This window comes from Orcinus orca, chromosome 18 (assembly GCF_937001465.1).
Source record: "Orcinus orca chromosome 18, mOrcOrc1.1, whole genome shotgun sequence".
Classification (NCBI taxonomy): domain Eukaryota; kingdom Metazoa; phylum Chordata; class Mammalia; order Artiodactyla; family Delphinidae; genus Orcinus; species Orcinus orca.
The window spans coordinates 62693737-62714564 of record NC_064576.1 but is presented as its reverse complement, the minus strand read 5'-3'; the positions used below and the strand labels follow the sequence as shown (position 1 = coordinate 62714564).

The window sequence follows — 20828 nt, the reverse complement described above, 5'->3', positions numbered from 1 at the left end:
CCAGGCAGATCTACAGGCGGAGCTAATGCCACTTAAAACCAGTCAGTTCATGGGAGTTGATATATTAGAGTCATAGTTAAGATCAGGTTGAAAACTTTAAAAGTTAAAGACAATTCAGATTAGCTTCAGAGTTCTAAAGCAGATTGAAAATTCTTTTTGGCAACACGATCAGGCTTTGCCTCCGGGGACCTCGGGCAGCACACGTGGGACAAATCAGAGTGTGGTCCAAGGGTCACTGGCAGAGCTACTTGGGAGGCTTGTTACGACACAGATGCCCGCAGCTCCAGACCAGTGGAGAGAATCTCAGAGGACAGGGCCCAGGAATCTATTTAACAGATTTCTCAGTGATTCTTGGCGGACAACAAAGTTTGAGAACTGCTCCAAGGAAGCACAAAGCTTTCTCTGCTCTTCCTCTCAGTCTCCTGAAATCCACTCCTTAAGGAAGAAGAGCCTGATACTAATCAAGGCGAGTACTCAGTAAATATCTGGGGAAGTACAACATGTACTGGGTGAGGATACCTTTTCCTTAAGCTGCCAGGAATCTTGAAACCACATTTGAACTCAATTATAGAAATTCTGTAGGCCTTCATAGCTTATATTCTGAAGCTCTTTTTTCTCTCACTCTCAAATTTTTACTCTTAATAGTCTTCCCTGGTTCTCTTTTTTACCTTTTATTTCTTTGCTGCCACTATTTTATTTTGTGGTTTTTGTAAGCACTCTCAAATCCTCTGTGGGTTAAAATGGGGTATAAATAAATAAACATACTTATGTACAGATATAAATCAAAGTGGCCATTATTTGCGTTCCTGTCACATTATCCCCAGGCTAAGCTCCTGCCACAAAGACCGGCCCGCATGCCTTTGTTCCACCTTTCAGCCGGGAATCTTTTCCCAGAGTTCTTCATAAAAGCACCAGCAGGGAATTCCCTGGTGGTCCAGTGGTTAGGACTCGGTGCTTTCACTGTCAAAGGCGCGGGTTCGATCCCTGGTGGGGGAACTAAGATCCCACACGCCCCCACAGTGCAGCCAAAAATAAAAAATAAATAAATTTGGGGCTTCCCTGGTGGCGCAGTGGTTGAGAGTCCGCCTGCCGATGCAAGGGACACGGGTTCGTGCCCCGGTCCAGGAAGATCCCACATGCCGCGGAGCGGCTGGGCCCGTGAGCCATGGCCGCTGAGCCTGCGCGTCCAGAGCCTGTGCTCCGCAACGGGAGAGGCCACAACAGTGAGAGGCCCGTGTACCGCATAAATAAATAAATAAATGAATAAATAAATAGATAAATTTAAAAAATAAATGATAAATAAAAAAATAAAAGCACCAGCAGCCTTACCTATGTCCTTGGAGCTCGATGGCTGTTCCTTTTCTCCCACCGATGTCCCACATGATGACAGAGTGGTCGGAGCTCCCCGAGAACAACACCCGCTGGACGGGGTCCCAACAGAGAGCAGTCACCCCACCTGAGAGAACAGACACAGATGGCCATTAGTCACAAAGTGACAACATTATTCACCAGTAACTTGTGAGAGCAGAGGAGTTCGGAGCTAGCGCAATTCCTGGCACACAACAAACTTCTGTTGAAAGAACAAATTTAAGTCCCCAAAGAGAAAAAAATGGGCTCCAAGAATAAAAGTCCCACCCTTTATGCACTTTTCCCCAAAATTTAATGTACCATAAAATCAATTACTGTAAAGACCAAAGGGGAATGAAAAAGGCAATTATTGACCTTCAAAAAATAGACATAGTTCTAAGAACAGAAAATACCGCACTGTTTGGAAATATTGACCACAGTTTTTAATCCCCGTCTACCCCACATCCCGACAGCAGGTGAGCAGTAAACGGGGCTTTAAAAAAGCTCAGTTAGATTTATTTTATTCTTGAATACAGGTGTTGATAGACAACAATATCAGAATTTAAAATTTATTTTCTCTCTCTGGGAATTTAAATTTATAGATTCTGGGAAAATTACTTACATCCTCAAGTGTCAGTTTCTTCAACTGTAAACTGGGGATGATGGTAATACGACGATACCACTGAGGATAATATCAGCCTAACCACTCCCTACCTCACAGGGTTACAGTGAGCATGACGGGGCCAATTACCTGGGACCACTCTGTAAACTGTGGTGTGCAGTACAGATGGTTATTAGCATCACTCCAGTGGTTTGGCTATAAAATATTATGACAGATTTTCTTCCCTGGCAGTCCCATCATAAATCAAACTTCTTGTGTACTGAGAACAATAGTAACTTTTTATGTATAAGATGAGCACAAAGCTTATGAATACTTAAGAATATGAGAAATTTTTACTCATTTTTATTGAAAAATATTATATTCTGAAAAGAACATACAAGTTGTTTCTTATTTGTTGGAATCCGACATTTTTCTTCTTTAGATCATCAATTTGTTCTAATGAAGTACTGCACTTTAAAAGCTTTTAGGAAAGTTTCTCTCATATAATGTCTCAGAAGATATTTTTTCAAGGTCAAAAGGAAAAAAAACCCCCACTATCCTGGATTATGCTTAATAGCTTCTCCCTATACCTGCACAACATTCTGCTTGTATATATTCCTGTCCCTGTAAGAATACACACCACTTCCCCCAGTGCACCTGTGCTGACCACCCCCTGCAGCTCCCATCTCCTCTTCCCTCCTCCACTCCCACCCCAAAACAAGCACAGGGCCAGCAGCAAACAGGCTCTGGTGGTACCTGTTGAATGAACGAAAGAGCAGATGAATGAAGACACAAAAATCGCTTTTTCATCCACAAATCTCGTTATTTGGAACTCCTCTGTTATGCTTACTTAGCCTTTCAAAGCCAAATATTTTCTCTTCCTGTATAACTCATCTTCTCTCCCTGTTATTAAACTTCATGTACCCATCCCCCGACCCTTAACCTTCCTTCAGTATCTGAGAATGTAATGCTTCAGGATATGCATTCCATCGTGCAAAATGTTTATTCCCACACAGCACTAGAATGACTCGCTTTGTTAAATATCTGTGGTAGAGTCAGCTAATTGTTTACTGAAATTCATGTTCCCTCTTCTTGTATATACAGCGCTCCCTGGAAAGTTGCTTCCTACAGGGGCCACATTAACTGGCCCCTCTTGCAACTAGGGGGCATGTGACCAGTTCTCAGCAAGGGAACCCAGAAAGTACGCGGAAGTCATACACATCCCTCCCAGGCCGAGGCAGTTAAGACGTTCCTTTTCCACTTTCTCTTTATACTTCCTCCTGGAGGACTCCAAGACGCCAGGACACAGAGAAATTCTAGAAGGAGCCTGGGACCCTGAATCACCACATGGAAAAGAACAGGAACATTTGCACTGGATTGTTACATGCATGAGGAAAACGCCTTTGCATTAAGCCACTGAAATGTTGAAAGTTATTTGTTAGAGCAGTACCATTACCTACTACAATGCCACAGAATTACTAGAATATTATAATAAGGCTGGTCCAAGAGGAAGGTGAGAGTCACCCAAAGCTTCAAAAATGTCAGAGAAGTGAAAAGAAGCTATTAGTTTACACTGTTAATATTGATGCCTAATACTTAAACAGAATTAGAGAGAACCCTGGTTGGAAAACTGTTTCATTAGCCTCCAAAGCAACCCACTATAAACTCTGAATTCGTTTTTCCCTCAAAATGTATCTAGAATCTAAGCACTTCTCACCATCTCCATTGCTACTATCCTTGTATGAGCCACAATTAAAATTCTTGCCTAGAAAATTAAAAAGTATGACACACATTTTGTTGTAAAGGCTCTGGGGGAAAAAAGCACTCTCATACACTGTCGATGAGAATGCAAACCAGTAACATGGGGAAGGCCATATCCAACAAAACTACGTATGCACTGAGCTCTCAATCCAGCCCTCTCACTTCCAGGAATTTATCTTGAAGATACTGTCCCTGCTCCCATCAAATACACCAAAATACACACTCTATTCATCTCAGCATGGTTTGAAATAGCAAAACATTGGGAACAACTTAAATGCTCATATAAGAGAGTGGGCAAATAAAACTATGGTACATTCACAGAGTACTATGCAGCTATGAAAAAGAATGGAGAAGACCTGCTGGATGGCTATGACATGATTTCCAGGATATACTGTAAAGGGAAAAAGGCAAAGTGCAAAAGAATATCTACATTATGCTACCTCTCATCTAAGAAAAAAGGGTAGATGAGAAATTACTGAGATTTGTTAACTACAGCAGGTGTGTGGGAGAGGCTGGGGAATAGGAATGGAGAAGCGATGAAGGAGAGACACTTTTTATTGTGTTTGTTTTGGTTTGGTTTTGAGTTTTGGAATCATGTTACTATTTCACATACTCGAAAACAAGTAAAAAATAAAAACTAGGAGTGTGTGTGTGTGTGTGTTGCTGAGAACCCAAAATGGAATATGAACAGAAACAAGTGAACCTAGCCATATTACAAATAAGTGGTACAACCTCACTGAAGGGGGTTAGGGGAAGAATTGACAAAATTAACTATGAAAAATGGTACTAAGGCCAAATGTAAAAAGATTTGTATACAAATACAGTACTCTAGTTAGTTTGTCAGATATATGATAAGAAATGGAATAATTACATAGTTTCAACGTTTCAAGGTATTTCCTCACAACATACTGATGTATTACAAAGGGTGATTACAATGGAGAAACCTGGCAGACACCATCTTAACCAAGCGATCAAAGTTAGCATCACCAGTAAGAGGACAAATCAGTATCATGTGCCTTCTGATATGATGCACTGAGAAGGCATATCGTCACTTTTGTTTTATTCTTATAAAAATTTAACCATAAGGAAGCATCAGAAAAACTCAAATGGAGAGACTTTCTAGGGGGGAAGGACAGTCAGGCTAGTACTCAAAAATGTCAAGGTTGGGACTTCCCAGGTGGTCCAGTGGTTGAGACTTCTCCTTCCAATGCAGGGGGCAAGGGTTCGATCCCTGGTCAGGGAGCTAAGATCCCACATGCCCCCGGGGCCAAAAAACCAAAACATAAAACAGAAGCAATATTGTAACATATTCAATAAAGACTTTAAAAATGGTCCACATCAAAAAAAAAAAATCTTTAAAAATAAAGAATGTCTAGGTCATGAAAGCACAGAAAGGCTGAAGAACTGTTCCAGGTTAAGGGAACTAAGGAGACATTATCACCAAACGTGGGGTGTAGTCGTGGGTTGGATTCTGAACCAGAAAAAGGATATTAGTGTGATAACCGGAGAAATGTGACTAACGTCTGCGGATTAAAGAACAGTGTTGTTTCAAATTTTCCTGATTTTTGATATGTGTACTGTAATTTTCAAAGATGTTAACATGTGGGGAATAGGGGTGAAGGATGGATGGGACTCTCAGCACCTTCTTTAAATTCTGAAATTATACTACTAGCCTCATACAACGTTTCCTGCTTCCACTCCTGACCCTGTTGTCTATTCTCCACCGAAGTGATCACTGAAGAACACAAAGCAGATGATGACACCCTTGCTTAAATCACTCCTGTGGTTTCCCATCCCATTCAGAGTAAAACCCACAGTTCTCTCCAGGCCCTTGGTGATCTGGCTTCTGCCACTATAGGGGCTTCCCTCTCTCTCCTCCCCCACCTTACTAGCTCTGCTCCAGTCAGCTGGGCTTCCCAAAGTTCCTAGAACAGGCCAGGTTCATTCTTACTTCTGGGTCTCTGCATTTTGTTGCCTCTGCCTGTGACTTTCTTCCCCTAGATTATCACTGGCTTGTTCCCTCACAAATGCCACCTCCTCAGAGACCTCCCTTGACCACTCTTACCACTTTCCTCCTTACGGTATTTCTCTTCAGAGCATTGCCTACTGTCCCAACAGAATATAAGTTCTAGGAGGGCCAGGGCTTTGGCTTTTTCCCACAGGAGCCCCAGGATCTAGAATTCTGCCTGCCTTACAGTGGGCATTCAATAAGCAAATGATTGAACGAAGGAGGAAGTACATGGATGACTGTCCTTTGCCTGTTCTTAGGACATGAAACAGGCACATGACATCTCTTTTCCTGGCTGACCAGTGTTGTCTCTGTGCTGGTCTTCACCTATTCCACTACTCATACCTGTTAAGTCAGGGAATGCTCATCTCAAGGAGAAGCTTTGGAGATGGTCTTGCTTGACTAGTTAAGGATTAGGGGGACAGAAAAGAGAAAGATGACAAATATATGATTTCCCCTATTTAACATGTGTTTGTGTCCCCCCCCAATCATATTCAATATTTGGAGGTGATTAGGTCACAGGGGCAGAGACCTCATGAATGGGATTAGTGCCCTTATGAAAGAGACCCCAGAGAGCTCCCTCACCCACTCTGCTGTGTGAGGTTATAGCAAGAAGACAGCCATCCAGAAACCAGGAAGTGGGCTCTCACCAGACACTGAACCTGCCAGTGCTTTGATCTTGGGCTTCCCAGACTCCAGACCTGTGAGAAATGCTATTTCTGTTGTCTATAAGCCACCCAGGCTATGGTGTTCTGTTATGGCGGCCAGAATGGACTTAGACAACATGTAAAATGGGTGGCTCAGGTTCTTTAAAACATCGTGTTAGATTTAAATAATGGTGGGCACTGGTAAAAAGAATGGTTAGAAAGCTTATTTAACTTTAAAGACTGAATCGGATGGGCTGTTCATCCTGTCCAAACAAACATGGAAGTACTTAAATAGGGTTTTCTATGTGCCAAGTGATAGACACCATTCAGCTCCTCCTAACTAATACACACCAACATCTACCAGCATTGCACCACGAGAAGCAGGCCCTCCGGCCTTTGTTGGTGACTATGGGATAAGGATGGTTTATGACGAAGAAATGGGAAGTTGATATACGGTATCAGAAGTGCAAAGGCTCTGGAACCAGATTCTAGGCTCAAGTGACAGCTCTACCCTTATTAGGTATATGACCCTGAGCAAGTTATTTAAGACTTTGAGCCTCAGAACTCTCATCCATAAAAGAGGGATGATAATAGTTTTGTTAAGATTAAATGAGTGGGGCTTCCCTGGTGGCGCAGTGGTTAAGAATCCGCCTGCCAATGCAGGAGACACGGGTTCGAGCCCTGGTCCGGGAAGATCCCACATGCCGCGGAGCAACTAAGCCCGTGCACCACAACTACTGAGCCTGCGCTCTAGAGCCTGCAAGCCACACTACTGAAGCCCACACGCCTAGAGCCCGTGCTCCGCAACAAGAGAAGCCACCGCAATGAGAAGCCCATGCACTGCAACGAAGAGTGGCCCCCGCTTGCCACAACTAAAGAAAGCCCGAGTGCAGCAACGAAGACCAAATGCAGCCAAAAAGAGAAAAACAAATACCGTGTGCAGCCAAAAATAAAAAAAATTAAAAATAAACAAATTTATAAGATTCAATGAGTGAATATATATAAGCACATGGAACAGTGCCTAGTGCATGGGAAACACTCAATAAACGTGAGCTATGATTATAGTGCAGGAGACCTCATCTGGACCATCTCTGTGACACTGTTTTTTGTTGAGTTAGCCTAAGGCAGTGACCAGCGTGTTCCCATGCTATCTCAACCATCATAAGATCAACTAAAGTTTTAGAAACAAGGTCCACCTCTAGTTTTTGCACATCACATCAGGCTGCAAGGAGTCCAAGCTGGGAAGGGGAGTTCTTGGTAACACAGAGTCAGGAAGAGTGAACAGACAACCAGGTTAAAGCAAGCCAGGGCATATTCATCAGACTCTCCCAGGGCTCAGACTGTTACACCACAGGCTTCAGGAAGAGTGGGAAAGATGGAAGGAAAAGCTGCAAGACAGGACACAGGATGGGACTGGGGAGGCAAAATAATCACCCTGTGGTCCCATCCCAGTTCCATGTAAATGACCTAACAACGGGTCTCTATTGGAGGCTGGCTTATAAATTGTAAATCACAGCATTCATTTCAAATCAGTTCAATAAGCAGGTACTGAGCATCTTCTATACGGCAGGCACTGTGCTAAGCTCTGTGGATATATTCAAAACAAAGAAGACTCAGACCCTACACCAATACAAATATACAATGTTAGTTCTGGGAACGAGAAGGACACGCACATTGTGTTTGGTGGAGCCGTTCTCTCACAAGACGTGGTTGCTCCCTCTGCCTGGAGCGCCAGACCTACCTTTTATCCCCCAGGTAACCTCTTCTCCCTCTTCAAGGTGCAGCTCAGGTGCCCTCTCCTGCAGGAAGCCTTCCCTCCAACACCCCCAGTCTAGGTGAGGCTCCCACCTCTGCCCACGTCTCTAAATGTCACCATCACTCACTGGACCCGACTTTGCTGGATTATAAATCTGTCCCCACTGTAGACTTTAGGCTCCACATCTTTGTATTCAAGCACAGTGCACAGAGCTGGGTGCACCAGAGGTGCTCAGTGTATGTTTACTCACCTGGCCCGTTAATTGAATGGCAAAGCAGCACGGGAGGACGATAAAGGAGAGCAATAAGCCGTCACAACAGAGGCAGACACAGAGGAGCCCAGAGGAATGGGGCGGGGAGTCTCTTCTTTCTGCGGCGACTGCTGCCTCTGTCAGCTTCCTGATGAGCAGCAGAGCCCTTCCCACCCGACGCCTCTGGCGGCAGCGAGTCAGCCACCTCAGCGAGCCCAGCTCGCAGAGCAGTGCAGACACAATGCTCCGCCCTCTCCATCTACACCCGGGCCAACCTCCTCGCCCTGCATGACCCGTAACCAGGATGGAGAATGAGAGCCAGGGCTGCGATGGTTGTGGGTTTCCGGGGTTTATGATATTTTAATTGACAAAAATCATTTATTCCATTTCGTTGTCCTTCACTCCAGCTTTCCACTCCAGAGCTCTCCCTCATGGTTTCATTATATGCTTCTCCCTGCCTTGGCCCTCCACAATATAACTGACAGAATAACTTTTAACATAAATGAATTCATTCTTAAAAGTCAAGGTTTTATCTATACTATTTTATACTCTCATAAGTGGAAGTTTTAATAGCTGCATAATATCCCAAAGCATGGATGTACCTTATTTCACTTACTGTTAGGTTGTTGAACTTTCAACTATTATACGTTTTGCTAGGATGAACATTCTTATACATAAAACTTTATTCCCATTTCTGATTTAGTTAGAAGAGTTTCCCAACCGTGGAACCAGATCAGAGTATAAACATTTTTAGAAATTTCATACATGTTACCAAATGCTCAGTGAGCTAATTTTTGGAGCCTTTTACAACATATCTTGCAAAAGCTAAAGACTAGGTGGAGGGTCACAGAGCCAGGGCTGGAAACCGCTGGCTCTGTCTCCACCAGGGCAACCTGGTAACTCACCAGGCACATCCTACCACGTGCGCAGGGTGCGGGTGTGCAGACAAAATGCGGCCAGAGGAGAGGCAGCCAAGGAAGTCCTCAGACCACGGAGCCTCTTGAATAGAGTTTGTAACCTTTCAGTTACTGCATTTTGCTCCAGATTGAAGTGATGAGTGTTTCTGGAAAGGTAAATGTGCTCCGTCTCTAGGCTACACCCTCCTCCTGAGACCCACAGCGGGACATCCAGCTGACTCCTTGCCGCCTCCTCAAGGGGGCCTCTTGGTCATGTTCAGTTTAAAGCACCACGACATTCTCTCGCAAACCTGCTGTTACTTCTGCCGTTCCCATTTTCAGTAAATGGCATCACCGTCCACCCAAATGTTCCAGACAGAAACGTGGAAGCCACTCCTGCTTCAACCAATCATCAAGCGCTGCTGACTCATCTCCTAAACAGACCCTGAACCCCTCCTCTACTCTCCACACCCGCTGCTGTTCTCCCAGTCCAGACAGGAGTCCCCTTTTCCAGGGACTCCGGCGGTAGCTTCCTTCCAAAAGGCCTCCTCACATCCATCCTCGTCCCCACTCAATCCACCACCCGCTGCTACCACGATTCGTTACAACGGAAAGCACGTTACCACCCTGCCTCAACTCCACCGCTGGCTTCCCTCTGCCTGAGAACAATGTCCATCCGAAGTTCTTCACGTTGCCTGGGATGTCAACTTGTATCCCTCACCCCTGGCTCTCCACACAGGCCACTGGACTCCATTCACACTTACCCACTGCAGGCTTCAAACCTGCTTCCTACATCCGGGGTCTGGAATGTTCCCACCACCTGGGTAACTCCTCAGTCTTCTTAAGGTGCTGTTTAAACATCACTTTCTTAGAAGCCCCCCTTTAACTCTGTGGACAAGAAGCCCTCTTGTTAACTGTTCCCAAAGAAGCCCATGCGTGGCCTCGGGGCTTCACAACACTTGTTACATGCATAGTATTTCCAATTATTGCTTTAATTCCATGAGCGGGATTTGAACCAGGGCAAGGACTAGGCTGATTTCATTCACCGATGAGGGGCACCACTCATCACATGGAGAGCCAATGACCTGACGGACTCTAGATGAAAATCCACATCTATTAGATGTGAAAGCCTCTACTATAAACAAAAATTAAGCTTTCAGCTTAATGATCTGAACTTACATATTTGCACTAAACTGTGCCTGTCCTTGTTTTAGTTATTTTTATTATAGCTACACTGTTACTTTCAATACTTCTCCTAACAGTCAATGAACAAGTCTGGATTTAATTTTCCGTTAAGTAGTATGCTTTGGGCGGTTCACATTCAAGCCCTCCTATTTCCAATATGTTCATACTAACCAAAAAAATTCTTAGAAGAAAAAAAAAAAGATTTTATTGATACTAGTAGTTTCCAGTGGCCAAAATCTGATATTTTTCCCCTTTGTTCAAATCAGCGTGTGACATTTCGGCAGAAATATATTCTAATTTCTGCAGAAATATCAAAGAACTATGATATTTGGCATTTAGCTCCAGAAATAAAACCAGCAGAGGGAGCATAAGAACATAAAATTAGTTTTCTAAATCCCCATGGATTAGTTAGTGCCATGTTTTGGCCTCTGGGTATGGCTATTAGGCAGATTCCAACACTAACTCACATTTTTATATGACCTTCTGTACTGTAACAGAGAGTGATGGGTGAATGGCTGAAGACTTGTCTGCTGTTGAGTTTGGATCTGGAGTAATTAGATCCCCAAGATCACTCTTTAATGGATCTAGGTTCATCTTAAGGTCTTTGTTTGGGGGGTAAGGGAGTCAGGAGGTTAAAACTAACTCTCCATTCACAGCCCCTTTCTCCAGAATTGTGTCTGGCTGAGTTTGGGACCTCCCAGGGCCCAGATGGACTTACTGCATAGGAAGAGCTCAACAATGTTTGCATCATCGTGGAATCTCTCAGGTGCCCTTGTTCTAGCTTTAAATGAATGACCTGTGCTGTAGCCAGACTGGAGATGGGTAGATACTACTGTCTAGGAATAATAACAAATTAGATAGGTGACCTGCTACATTTATTTGCCTTCGTGTTAGATAACAACCTTCCTGGGCTACGTCCTGTCTTCCTCAAAGATATTTCATGATGAAATCATGTGAAAATAGTTTACATTCTTTCAGAAAGATAAGATACAACATCGGGTAGTATTTTATATTGGAACGAATCCGGAAGACATGAAATCCTTGGGCCACCTTTTCACCTCACAGCAGTAAGAAGCAGCTACTTACCCCTTTCCTGACCCAGAGGCAGCAGCACAGAACTCGGGGAATTCCTGTCTGTGCTCTGGGCAACGTCTGACTTCTAAGGAGCCAGAAGGTCACGCTGAAAGCCACCTCTGCCTCAACCAAATCTGGGAACTCTCCAGCCTGTCAAGGCCTCTAAAATGTTACCGTGCGTCTATCCACTCCCCGCCCTCCCATCACCATAGCCACGCTGCGAGGGACAGTTTCCTACTAGCTCTCCCATCACACTCTCAACTCTACTACCAGAGCAATCTTTTAAATCCGATCAGGTTAACTTCTTCGCTTAAAACTCTTTCACCGTTTTCCCCTGATGTCAGGATAATGCTCTCAGTGATCCGAACTGACTCTCACTTCCTTTCTGGCTGACACCCACCACCCCCACACTCAGTGTTCCAGCCAAAAGGAGTAACTAGGCGCTCCCAAGAGAGCCAGGCTTTTTGCAAATCCCCAGGCCTTGGATTACGCTGGTTTGTTCTGCCTGCCCTGCTCTCCCTACTTCTCTTTCATGAACTCAACACTTACTCCTCCGCCACAATCTTAGATCGAAGTCATATCTTCCCCCCCACCCCCTGGGGGGAGACCTTCCCTGACCAACTCCCACGTGTATCCCCGCAACGCGCTGTTCCGTGTTCTTGGACATGCTTGGTGCTGCTCCCGTGCCCCAGACGCTCCTCCACACACCCCGGCCCTCAGGCACTATAATTACTGTTTAGCTTCTGTCTCTCACTGGGCTGTGAGGAATTCGAGAACAATGACTATGCCTTTTCTTTTTTTTTTTTTTTTAAGCAGAGGTCTTCTTAGAAGCCCATGATTTTAAATTTATTTATTTATGGCTGTGTTGGGTCTTCGTTTTTGTGCAAGGTCTTTCTCTAGTGTGGCAAGCGGGGGCCCCTCTTCATTGCGGTGCGCGGGCCTCTCATTGTCGCGGCCTCTCTTGTTGCGGAGCACAGGCTCCAGACACGCAGGCTCAGTAGTTGTGGCTCACGGGGAAGCCCTATGCCTTTTCTTTCTGTGACTGGGAGTAGTGGCCGAGGTCAACCAGGGAGAGCCCACGAGGTGAAGAGACAAGGGTCCCAGGCAGAACCCACCAAGACGACCCCAAAGGAGAGGAGAAAGAGCAGTCAGAGACTTCAGTGCGGGAGGAAATGTGTTATAGAAGCCAATCGAGGGCAGTCACAGCAGGAAGGAATGGCCACAATGTAAAACGCTACCACGAGGTTAAACAGGACAGAGTTTAAAACATGTCCGGGCTTCCCTGGTGGCGCAGTGCTTGAGAGTCTGCCTGCCGATGCAGAGGACACGGGTTCGTGCCGCGGAGCGGCTGGGCCCGTGAGCCATGGCCGCTGACCCTGCGCGTCCGGAGCCTGTGCTCTGCAACGGGAGAGGCCACAACAGTGAGAGGCCCGCGTACCGCAAAAAAAAAAAAACAAAAAAAAATGTCCACTGGATTTAGCTACCAGCAGGCCACTGGCCACCTCGGGGAGAGCAGTGTGAGAGGAGTGATAGAGACGAGCCAAATTGCAGGTGGCGGGAAAGCCAACGGGAGGGAAGAATGCGAAACGGCTGGGAAAATGATAACTTTTTTAAGACGCGTTGCTAACTGCGACAACGTGAAGGTATTACTCTAGGTGAACTAACCCGGTCACAGAACAGCAAATACTGCACAATTCCCCTCATATGCAGTGCACAGAGACAGAAAGCAGAATGGTGGTTGCCAGGGGCTGGGGGGAGGGGGTTACATGGGCACAGAGTTTCTGTTCTTCAAGATGAAGAATGTTCTGGAGATGGATGGTGGTGATCAGTGCACAACAATGTGAATGTACTTAATGCCAATGAATTGAACACAAAAATGGACAAAAGCATCAATTTTAGGTTGTGTACATTTTACTGCAATTGAAAAACAAAGGAAAAAAGCGGCACTGCTATGAAGAAAATAAGATGGGATCAGAGGGGTTTTGTTTGTTTTTAACAGAGGCAAGGAACTCAGCATGTTAGAAACTTGAGAAGAGTTGGTCCAAAGGGAGACCAAAAAATTAACTTTCCATGTGGAGACCCCCAGGAGGATGAGTCTGGGGCCAAGGACAGCACGAGGCGGGAGGGCGAGCGATGAGGAGAAAGCGAAGGAAAAGCTTGCTTGTTGGGGAGGGAAGATGGGGTGGCCAAGAAATAAACATTTTTAAAAAGCTTGTATTTGATAACCTCTGCTTTTCTTTGAAGGAGGCCTAGGGAGAGCGGGGAAGGTCTGAAAAAGCTGCTGAGGGACTGAGAGAAGGAGCAAACTGTGTACGAAGGACTTAGAGCCGGGTTACATGAGGGGCTGTGAGGCAACTCCTGAGCCTGGACTGGAATGACGACTCTGCACTGGGGACGATGAGCTGAGGCTCGTGCTGTGACCCCAAACCCAAGTGCAGACTCCACGGCTGAGTGCGCAGGAGACACGTGGATACTCTGAACCACAGGTGAAATTTACCAACAAGGAGGAACAAGGGGGCCTGAACTAAGAATGCAGGGAAACGTGTGGCTGAAGCGATGGAGAGGAAGGGAAGATGGGGCAGAGATGCTGGGCAGTGAGGGATCAAGGGAAGGACTCCTCAACAAGGGCAAGAACAAGTGCAGGTGGAGTTAAGGGCTTAGGGAAGCCAAGGATTAGGAGACTGAACTCAGCAGTGAAACAGTCCTGACCTGAGATAGTTTCAGGTGCCCACCAGGCCAGGCTTGGTCAGAGTGTAGGTGGCTAAAAAGAGAAATCCAATCAGGAAAGACCTGGGTTCTATCCACAAGGGAGGTTTCTATGTGCTCTTCCTGCCTCAGGTGTAGATAATTAAGATGATCTTTTATGAATCTTTCCCCTGGATTCAATTTTCTCTTTATTGCATTGCTCTTTTTCCCTTTAGGAACTCCCTTATGAGCTAGATACTACCCCATTTTACATCCTCATTCACCTACTTTTGTTCTTATATGATGTCTAAACTCAAATATTAACCTTGTTCTATACTGAATCATGGGCTGGTAAACTGCAGAAGACACAAAAGCCCGTTAAGAACCAGGAAAACAGGCAGTTATTCATTCTCCAGGGTCAACATCACATGTTAAAAATACTAGTAAAAAATTAGTCATCATCATTTACTCAAGTCTTTCAAAGGTTAAGTGTGGATACAGTCTGTCACCTTGCTTAAATGACCTTGAGCAGACCAGTAACATAAAGGGGGCCTTGAAAAGAGCCCCAGAGGAAGGAAAATTAAAGAGGAACTTGTACCTTTTTATGTAGGCTAGCTACCCACAACAAATCTATTTTTCATTTCATTTGTCTTGGAAGTAGGAGTCTGTCTTGCATACCATTTTCTCGCTCCACGGATGGCAAGGACAGACCGAGGCAGCCGTCCTTCTGTCCAACTGTTTGTGCAGTTGCCACACAGCTTCAAACAATGTCTCATTAACATATGCAAACAAGGGCTTTCTCCAGCGTAGCATGACAAAGAACCACATCACCACCATTTTTGAAATAGACTGTTTGCTCTTTTGTTTGACTGATGGAGAAAATTTCTGACATTGTATCTTACTGAACCATTCTTACTGAACCATTCTGAAATCAGTCACACGCATCACGTGTATCTTTGCACAAGCCCAGATTGTACCTCGTCACTTGCACACCACATCTTGTGAACATCAGAACATGCAGCGGGTGATAGGTCACTGTGAGAGCAGCACATGGAGGGTCTGCTTTCAATCCCACCTGTATGTCCTCTGAATGTTGTGACCAGGGTGCAGTTTTCTTGCTCCAGTTTGAGGATGGTTACTTGGCCTGAGTGGTCACCAATAAACACGTGCCGGGTTTCAACATCAAATCTATCATGTAAGCATTAAGGATCGTTTCTCAAAAGTGAGTGGGTGGTTTACCCCCCTCTCTCTACACACACACCAGAAAAAACATAAATGTCAAAGAAATGCACAAATCTCACGGGAGGAGAACTTGAACATAATGCTGAAAGACACAAAAAGTGGACATAACAAAATGAAAGACATTACTTACTGGACGGTAAGACTCAACATGATAAACATGTCAATTTTCACAACATGAATTTATGAATTTAATATAATCCCTATAAAAGTATCAACATGTGGGTTTTTTTCCTACAGTTAGGTATGTTCATTCTAAAGTTCACATAGAAAAATAAATAGGCAAGAAGAGCCAGGAGTATTCTGAAAATAAGAGTAATATGGTACTGTGATGGGGGAGGTTAGCCCTACCAGATATTAAAACATGTTATAAAGTCTCTTTAATCGAAAGTGTGGTGCTTAGACAAACAGACCAATGGAACAGAAAAGAAAGTCTAGAAATAGGCCCCAAAGCATGCAGAAATTTAGTACATACCTGATAAAGGTGGCTTTTCAAATGAATAAGGAAAAGAAGGGCGAAAAGAAAAGTTGGCACAAACTGAACCAGTCATTTGGAAAAACAAAACAGGATTTGTACTTCACTTTATACCAGGAAGAACTCCAATGTAAAAAATGAAAAATAGAAGTTCTAGATGGGAGAGTTCCTTTATAACCTTGGAGTGGAAAAAGCTACGACTCAAATACACAAACAACAAACAAATGCAATAAGCAAAGCACAAGACAAATTGGAAAAAATATTTGCAACTGATGTCACAAAAGGCCCGAATACCTAATATAAAAAGAGCAATCCAGAAGAAGATTACAAACCTAATAAAAAACAGGCAAGATACATGAATGGATGGTTCAAGAAATGACAATGGTGCTTTGCAAAAAAAAAAAAAAATTAACCTAGCAGGCTCTCCTTTGAAAGGCTGCTGTTACAAGATTGGCATGGCACCTGGGAACTTGGATTTCAGGAGGGTTCCCACCATTAACAAAAGTGGCTGACTGTGCCTTAACTGTACAAACAATATGGTTTACGCTAAACACCTGCTTTCCTTCTGCGAGTCTGGTTTTTTTTTTTTTCTTTTGGTCACTCCACGCGGCATGTGGGATCTCAGTTCCCTGATCAGGGATCGAAACCGTGCCCCCTGCAGTGGAAGCACGGAGTCTTAAGCACTGGACACCAGGGAAGGCCTCCTTATGGGAGTCTGGAATGTTGGTACATGCAGGAAGAGGGTGCCTGTGTGACCAGTCAGTCTCCAGTAACTACCCAAGGCCCTGAGTCTCTAGTGAGCTTTCCTGGTTGGTAATGCCTAGAGATCCTACTTGTAGAGATCTACCCCAGAGGCACAATGGCCAAAATATGAATTGACACATGCCTGAAGCTATTCACTCCGTATTACAGTAAGAGCTAAAGTTTGAAAGTCCATCAAAAGAGGACTTCTTAACTATGATACATCCATGCAAAAGAATACTACACAGCTGGGAAATCTGACATGGAGTAATTTCCAGGATATATTATTTTATATATATATATATATATATATATATATATATATATTTTAAATAGAGACTTAGATGTTACAGCCTTAATAGCCTTCTGTTAACTTTATATTTATTATTATTTAAAAAAAATTTTGGCTGCACCCCACGGCATGTGTGATCTTAGATCGCCAACCAGGGATCGAACCTGCACCCCTGCACTGGAAGCGCGGAGTCCTAACCCCTGGACCACCAGGGAAGTCCCTCCAGCATATATTATTAAGTGTGTGTGGGGGAAAGCCAAGGTTTATGGAAGTTTATATGCTACACTACCTTCGTGTAAGAAAGAGGGAAACATAAATGTAAGTGTGTGGGCGCGCGCGCTTATATTTACAAAAGGAAGCACTTCGATAAATCAAGATTGATCAAAAATGGCTGCCAGTGGAAAAGTGAGAAACAAGCTGACGGGAAAGGGGTGGTAGTGAGACTTCTCTCTCATTACATTGTTTCCATTATGGAATCTTGTAATTATGTACATGTGAAAAATACTTACACATTTTTTTAAATCCCCTAAATCGACAACAAAGTAAAGTGAGTAAACCTACTGTCAACTTGCTGATATAACCACAGAGTTAAAAGAATTATTTCAAGTGACTTTAAAACACAGCATTTTGACTATACATTCTTGGTAGAATATATTCTCAGGACAAAGAAAGCTGCAAAAAAAAAATCTAAAATCTTATTCAGTAGTCTTGCTATTATAATATTGCTATTACTATTTAAAACAACTTAAATATACCATGGGATAAAGCAAATAAAGAATTATGCTGATGTTTAGGAACAAAGGTTTTTAGCCCAAAAGAATCAAGTACAGAAATGACGTAAAGGGGCTTCCCTGGTGGTGCAGCAGTTGAGAGTCCGCCTGCCGATGCAGGGCACACGGGTTCGTGCCCCGGTCCGGGAAGATCCCACATGCCGCGGAGCGGCTAGGCCCGTGAGCCGTGGCCGCTGAGCCTGCGCGTCCGGAGCCTGTGCTCCGCAACGGGAGAGGCCACAGCAGCGAGAGGCCCGCGTACCGCAAAAAAAAAAAAAAAAGAAGTATGCTATAATGTTAAATTTGAATTAGAAATATTATGTGAACTAATCATTTATTTTCTTTTTTTAAATACACATACATATATTTGCTAGCTATCTCTGAATACTATTCCTCACTAAGAGAAATGGCCAATTCCAGGACTGCGACAGGAAGTTACCAGATGAGCTTAAGACATGTCGTGTCAAAAAGCAAAGATGCTATCAAAGGCTAGTGGGGCTGTATCAAAAAGACATAGGAGCCAACATGATGTGGCTCTTACTGGCCAAAGATGGGACAATATGAGCATCAAAAAAAGGGGGGGGTGCAATTTACTGAAATATACTGAATATATTATTAAAAAACAAAACCCTAAGAGTTTATAATAATGCTCAAAGCCAGAGTGATTCGCATTTAGTATGATATGAGGAAATATGGAAATCAGGATAATCTTAATAGCTTTTCAGTACTCTTTCCACAAATAGGAATAGATAGAAGAGAACGCTTGGTGGAAAGGCATTTGACTATATAGGGTGACATCTTGGAAATATCTCCAACAGGAATAAATTCTAAAAATGAAGAGTACCTGAATTAGTTTTGTGGAAGCATGAAAAATGTGACCAAAACTTGGTCAAATGACAGACTGAAAGGTGTGGCTAGGTAAAGTATTCACAAAAATAAAGACCAGCAATTGAAGTGGGGAAGGAAAACAGTTCTGTTTCCTACATCAGCCTGCCACGGGACCTTTGAGAAATACCTCCGTTCTGCTATATCTAGTTGTGCAGAGGGCAAGCTCAAAGATTTTAATACCCTAGTTCTAATCCTGGTTCTGCCAGTTAACAGTCATGTGACCTTGAGAAGGTTTCTTATTCTTAATCTTTTTGAGCCTCTCTGAGGCTTTTCTACACGTGAAAATTGAGAATTAGGTCTTTATGTTTTGATAGTGAACAAAGTAACATTATGTAGAAGTACTATGTAAACTCTCAGGGACTGCAAAGGTGAGATACTTTCTTCTTTTTCATCACCTTCACTTTCTTCTTATTGTTGTTGTTGTTAACATGATAGTTCACTTAATATTCACTTACATAGTTAAGTGAATATTAGTTCACTTAAAGCAACAAAGATTTTGAGGTGATTCCGAAATTGATAATTCAACTTGTGAACTAGTCAGTCTCTGTCATCCTTTATTTGTCTACTTGAATTTTGGTTACTTTCATTGCTTATTTACTTCTCCGCTAAGAGGCCTGAAAGAAGAGGAAAAAGGGCAATGTCAATCTGACTTATTCTATCACTTGTTGGCTTGACTATTTGAGGTGTAGATGGGAGAGAATCAATCCGTCTGTAGAAAACTCTTATGTACACCACCAGTGCCCACTATGAAGAGAAATAGGGGTCATAATATTATTCTGAACATTTTATGTTATTTTAACAGATCTTCTTCCTTTCCTTATCACTAAAAAACTGAAAAACCAAAAGGACCAAAAAACCAAAAACCGGTAAGTACAGAAGGTGGCAGAACGAAGAGGAGGGGTGAGGTGATGGAGGAGGGTTCCCATGAAAAAAGCATGTTTAAAAACTGAATTTTAACGTGAACCCCAACACTGTATAGGTTGCCCGTTAACAATCTATGCATCAGGCAGCTCCCAGAAAAAACCCTGCAGCCTTGGGAAAGTTGTGTGGGTCTCGTCTGCAAAAGCAGTGCTGTTATGCATCAGCATGCGGCACTGGGAAAATACCAGGCAGACAGATGCTCCCAGGTGCAAGGGCTGGCACTGTGGTTCCAGAATTGGAGCTAAGGAGGCAGAGCTGGTAGAGGTGAGGGAGTCTTCTGGAAGGCTCACCAGGCATCACCAGTACTCTCTGTCTGCAGTATTGCAGCTGCCTTCCACCTTAATAGCAAGGTTGGACTGGAGGGTCATTTGCACTGGGGAAGGAAGCCTGAGGCTTTCACTGCACACACAAGTTTCTGATAGCCAATCACATGTTTTTTTCCTGCTTGGTAAACCACATGGCAAAGAAGAGTCGAAAAATGAAGATGACTTTTGGAGATGCCGGAAGAGAGGAGTCAAAGACTATAAGAGTCAGGACAAGTTTAATTCTGTGTACTTGTGGGGTTTTTTGTTTTTTGTTTTCATTTTCAGATCGTTTAAACAGTAAACTTCTTAAGGGCAAGATCTGTATTTTTTTCTATACTCCTATTTTTTTCTATACTCCTGGTTAGGTGATACAGAAGATACCTCACTAGGCGTAGCTAGTGATATAGAAGCCAGCATGTTAAGAACAAATTATATGGATGCCATTAGTTCTGTTCTCAGAGGGATAATGCAGTATAATGGGAAAAACCAGCAGTCCAAGGCAGAAGACCTGGGTTCTGGTGGTGATTTTCCTACATACCAGCTGGGTGGCTGCAGATAAGGCATGTGACCCTCTCTGGGCTTCAGCTGGCTCACCTGTACATGAGAAACTGGATGGATGATCTCTAAGGGAGATCCAATACTAACACTACAAGAAATCATTAATCCATTGGCAGGAGAGTTCATGTATTTCAATTCAAGCATTATGCTTGTCTGAACTGGCTTTTAGAAAGTAAACTTTGGTGTTTCTTTCTTTAAGCACCCTCTCAAAGATAAGTTGATCTTTTTTTTTTTTGCGGTACGCGGGCCTCTCACTGTTGTGGCCTCTCGCGTTGCAGAGCACAGGCTCCGGACGCGCAGGCTCAGCGGCCATGGCTCACAGACCCAGCCGCTCTGCGGCATGCGGGATCTTCCCGGACTGGGGCACGAACCCGTGTCCCCTGCATCGGCAGGCGGACTCTCAACCACTGTGCCACCAGGGAAGCCCGA

At 43.9% G+C, this 20828-nt stretch overlaps 2 protein-coding genes across 5 annotated transcripts in view; one reads left to right on the top strand and one right to left on the bottom strand.

Annotated features, from left to right (window-relative positions):
* DHRS12 (dehydrogenase/reductase 12) overlaps positions 1 to 3728 on the top strand; it is a 177499-nt gene extending 173771 nt beyond the window's left edge. For both annotated transcript variants that reach the window (XR_007473227.1, XR_007473226.1), the window contains one exon: positions 3053 to 3728. The gene's annotated coding sequence lies outside the window, so the exon portion shown is untranslated. The remainder of the gene's footprint in view (positions 1 to 3052) is intronic.
* Positions 1 to 20828, bottom strand: part of WDFY2 (WD repeat and FYVE domain containing 2) — a 182776-nt gene that overhangs the window by 32316 nt on the left and 129632 nt on the right. For all 3 annotated transcript variants that reach the window (XM_033436916.2, XM_004274620.4, XM_033436917.2), the window contains exons 6-7: positions 15286 to 15398; positions 1330 to 1456 (exon numbers count right to left, since the gene is read on the bottom strand). In XM_033436916.2, the coding sequence (XP_033292807.1) occupies positions 1330 to 1456; positions 15286 to 15398 (240 nt within the window). The remainder of the gene's footprint in view (positions 1 to 1329; positions 1457 to 15285; positions 15399 to 20828) is intronic.